Raw genomic sequence first — 4,512 nt, 5'->3', positions numbered from 1 at the left:
TGAAATACTGCTTCACATTGAGTATGCTTACACACCACCACGACTGCCTTTTCCATATGTTTATGCTTCTATGTAATGTTTAATTTGACTTGCCACTGATAAGAGAAATATCATGATTTTAGGGGTTTCCTCCTTTGTGCATTGTCACGGACAGATATCAAAGCTTGAGAGCATTTTGGATTCCCAACACCGAAAGACAATAAAAGTGAAAAAAAAAGAGTAGTAAAAATATTAAAAAGGGCCACGAAAATAAGAAAAATAATGATAAAAATAATACAGGAAGCAATCGAGACGGGATCAAAACCGAAAGAGAAATCTTCTACAACACCTGCTGAGCTGTGAAGACGGGGGCAGTCAGTTACGGTGACAACAAACGCGGAGAAGAAAACACGTGGGGGGAATCCGAGATGTAGTCGAAGCTCATCTGTCGGCTCCATCAGGAAAGGGGAGGTCGAGGGAAACAATACGGCGCCCAAGTATGTTCGTTCGTCGAAAGCTCCGACATCGTCGTTCCTACCGTCGCCGATCACAGTTTTCATTCCCGATCAGGTTAGCCTCTGTCTATCGAGCTTGTGAATGCAGAAGTTTGAATGATCAAGTCTTGATGAACCCTTCGGTGTGCATATGTGTGTTTGATTTGTTGGAAGAATGGCTTTTGTTTTGAAATATATGTTTTCGATGATATTAACGTCGCTCAACATGAGGAGTTGAGAAGAGAGACCTTGTCTTCGATGGTTCCATGTTGATGTCTTGGCGAAACACATCGATGTTGTTGTTGAAGTTGGAAGAATCCTTCAGTCGATAATTTTCTCCAGTTCTGATTGGAATGCTTAGAAACAGTGCAGTGCCTTTGAAAAAGAACAAAAACGGTACCATTTTGGCTCCGTCCTCGCCGGAGGTCGGCCAGAGGACGGTCAGGCCGGTCCAACGCAGTTGGACCGGTCTGAACCGGTCAGGTTCGTTCCCGGAAAATAAAAAATAATAATAATAATAAATAAATAAATAAAAATTTCAGAAAATCATTAAAAAAAATAAAATTTCGGAAAAATTTCAGAAAATACGAAAATTCATAAAAAATGAAAAAATTTCAGAAAATTCATAAAAAAACAAAAAAATCCAGAAAATTCATAAAAAAATTTTAAAAAATTCAGAAAAATTTAAAAAATGGAAAATTTAGAATTTGGGAAGTAGGAAAACCAAATTAAAATAATTTTCAAAACAAAAATTCCACAATTCCAAAAATTGCAGAATGGCTTAGAATATTTGTAACCACCCATTTTGAGTGAAATTATAATTTTTTGGGGTGCACAAGTTATTCTTTTGAAAATTGCCTAGTTTAGATGTTAAAAGGAGCTTACCCCCTAAAAAACCCTAAAAGGGGGCTTAACCCCCAAAAGGCGTCTAACCCCCAAAAAACACTAAAACCCCTAAAAAAGCACGACTCCTAAAAATAAACAAGCCTTTAGGGCTTCACTAGGCCTTGCTTGTTTTGATTGATTTTCCATTTTAGGGACGATATTAGGATTGTTGTTTGTGATTTGAATTGATTATGCTTTTCATGACTGATTGATTCCTCGTTTAGAATGGTGAGGATTAGCGAATAGGCCTAGAGAAATTGCATGCTACGCTAAACACTTCAAATCGAATTAAGTACCGAAAGGGTGTTGGGATTTTTGCATCGAAATCATTAACATAACCAAGTCCCCCTACCTATGAAATCTCTGATTCGCAGAAATCGAGTTAGTTGTCCCCTGTCTCGATAGGGTTTCTAGTCAATCATTAAAGACTAGTGGTGACTCCAAAATAAAACATAGGCTAAACAGAAAATATATACCCACTATATCGTGAGGTATGATCGGGGAGAGACCCTAATAAATACCCACTATATCGTGAGGTATGATCGGGGAGAGATCCTTGTTCATTTAGTGATGAAACACTCTACCATTCCCGCTGAACGAAAGCACCTCCAAGCGCGCTCGGGGGCGCAGCGCAACAATTACTTAAGCTTCCTTATTACGAGACATTACCCATCGTGAAATTTGACTTAATTCCTGGACTAAATCAGTTAAGGGCATCGTCGAAATGACCTCTTCACCAGCAGTTGCCCCAGAAACATAAGCTGAGGCTCTGACTCCATACTTAGTTACCACTTCACTCCATATACTTGAGTAACCAGCGTACCAAATTAGAAGATGAACTAAGCCTCACTATTTTCCCCTCACTGCTGTCTTGGTCGCGTCGCTGTTCCTTGCATCTCTATCTCCCTCGCCGCAGACCTCCAGTTGGTGAATTCACCGAAAAACAGCCCCATCTCCTCCAACGTTCGCCCCTTCGTCTCTGGCATGAACTTGTAGACGAACAAGAATGCCGAGATCGCAATCGCCGCTAACAAGAAGGCGGTCCCACCAAGGGTGATCGCCTGGTACAGCGGGAAGAATGTCATCGATATTATTATGCTCACCACCTGATTCGCAATGACACCGATTGCACACCCCTGCGCACGTATACTTAGTGGGAAGATCTCTGAGCTATATACTGACGTGACCGGCCCCAACCCGACAGAAAAGAAGAATGCGTGGAGCAACACTGAGACGATACACATGTTCACCTCCCACGTGAGCTTTGTGTCCCTTTGGTCGATGATGGTGAGGAATGTTCCTAGGAAGGTGAGGGAAAATATCATCCCGCCAGTGCTGAACAGCAGCAATGGCCGTCGCCCAACCCGATCAAGGAGTAAGGTAGCGACAGGGATGGATATTGTCTTTACCAAGTCAACTGCCAAGGTCATTAGGAGCTTGTCGCTGGAGGAGGTGATGTCAGCCGTCTTGAAAATGAGGAAGACGGCGTCAATGGCAAAGGCCTCGTGAAAGAAGTGGATCATAATGACGCAGACGAGAATATGGCACATGGACCGGGTCCGGTGAAGGAGGAGATCCCGCCATATAACCTCCCAGATACTATGCCTGTTGACATTGACAATATCTCCGTTGCATTCAGGAGGGATGCCAGCAGCCTCTTTGATGCTGGTGAACCGGAGCGCGGCCTCCTCATTGGAGCCGTAGGTCTTAGCAAGGACGTGCTTTGCGTCAAGCAGGCGGCCCTCCATGATGAGCCACCGGGGGGATTCCGGCATGTGGAGGACCCTAATGGTGAGGATGGCCAAGGAGGTTGTTCCCACGCTTAGTATAACATGCCACCCAATGCTGAGGTGGAGCTTGGAGAAAACATAATTGAAGATGTAGCCAAGGATGATGCCGCAGTTGATGAATATCTACACCACCAAAACGGCATAAAAAAAAAAGTAATTACTTTCCCTTAACAAGAAGAACGCAAGTACAACAAGAAAAAGACAAAATTTTATGACAAATACAAAATGAAAAAGATACTACCAAAGTAGGGAAAAAAAGAAGAAACAAAAGAGTCAGTACCTCCGGGAAGGAGGTTAGGCAGCCACGGGAGAAGGTAGGGGAAACCTCAGCGATGTAGAGGGGTGAGATCATAAGGGCGTAGCCGACGCCAATGTTGGCGAACAAGTTGCCTATTAGGAAGAAGGCATAGCTGGGGGCAAACCTCATGAAGAGGGTTGCAAAGAACAAGATGGCCCCCCCAAACACAATCGTGCGGCGGCGGCCTTTCAAATCGGCGGTCCACCCTGCCATCGCCGACCCAAGGATAACGAACAAGTTGAGGATCCCCGTTAGGGCCCCCATCGAAATTTCAGTTGTCTTCCGGTCTTGCTTTATGTGCACCGCCCCTCCACTCATCACTTTTACATCTGTCGAAATAAAAAAAAAGAAAAACCTTATTTATCATCACAAAATTCCTAAGTAAATCATACAAACACCCAGCAAAACGGAGGTAATGGAGGCCTTACAAACACCAAGCAAACCGGAGGTAATAGAGGCCACGACAGCGCATTTTAAGGCGTAATTGGTCAAGCGGAGCTCTACTGGAGGATGGAGGTCCTCAGTCGAATTGGGTTGGATGTTGCCATCAACCTCAGGATTGTTGCATGCGTCTTCTGACACCTGCAGCGTAATTCAATTGGCACTTAGTCGGTGGTGTATAGCCACTAGAGAAACTCGTGTTAATTTAAAAAACCAGCTATAAAAGACGATGAGAAAAGCAAACTTACGTGCATCAATTCGTCCGGAGCATCTTGAATCTGATAATTGGTATTTTCATTTACCACGCGGGGTTGGTCCGGTGCTTCTAAATACTGAAGATTTTCCTCCCTTACCCTCGTATCTGACAGCAAAACGACATCATCATCCTCCATGTGCTCCATGACGTTGAACGATCCACTCTGTTTTCTATCCCAAATTCCGAGGCTTTTTTTTCAGCAGGCTGCTTTTGCAAGTTGAATTAAGGTGATTATTGATTTGCATCAACCGGTAGGGATGCCCAGTGGCCGGCCGACAAATGAGGAGGCGAAGAACCAGACAAGAGCCAGACAAATAAGGAGGTTCGGTGGAGAATGCGACAAAAACGAGACAAATAAGGAGGTTCACA

General features: G+C 43.9%; 1 protein-coding gene across 1 annotated transcript; it reads right to left on the bottom strand.

The window, feature by feature from the left end:
- Nucleotides 1-2,218: 2,218 nt before the first annotated feature.
- LOC115665535 (polyol transporter 5-like) lies at nt 2,219-4,288 on the bottom strand. The gene is made up of 4 exons (XM_030587407.1): nt 4,136-4,288; nt 3,875-4,028; nt 3,429-3,775; nt 2,219-3,271 (listed from the first exon to the last, which is right to left on the bottom strand). Exons 1-4 carry the CDS (start codon nt 4,286-4,288, stop codon nt 2,219-2,221), a joined length of 1,707 nt encoding a protein of 568 aa, XP_030443267.1.
- Nucleotides 4,289-4,512: the final 224 nt, after the last annotated feature.

The sequence above is a fragment of the Syzygium oleosum genome, unplaced genomic scaffold (genome assembly GCF_021117445.2).
Source record: "Syzygium oleosum isolate NSW1041296 unplaced genomic scaffold, Sole_v2.1 Sole_v2.47, whole genome shotgun sequence".
In the NCBI taxonomy this organism is placed as follows: Eukaryota; Viridiplantae; Streptophyta; class Magnoliopsida; order Myrtales; family Myrtaceae; genus Syzygium; species Syzygium oleosum.
This window is presented reverse-complemented; position numbering and strand designations above follow the sequence as displayed.

Coding starts and splice junctions, on each gene's coding strand:
- LOC115665535 (XM_030587407.1), bottom strand. CDS start 4,288: ATGGAGCACATGGAGGATGATGATGTCGTTTTGCTGTCAGATACGAGG. Junction 3,776..3,874: donor CTCCGGTTTGCTTGGTGTTT/GTAAGGCCTCCA, acceptor TTATTTCGACAG/ATGTAAAAGTGATGAGTGGA. Junction 3,272..3,428: donor GCCTAACCTCCTTCCCGGAG/GTACTGACTCTT, acceptor TTGGTGGTGTAG/ATATTCATCAACTGCGGCAT.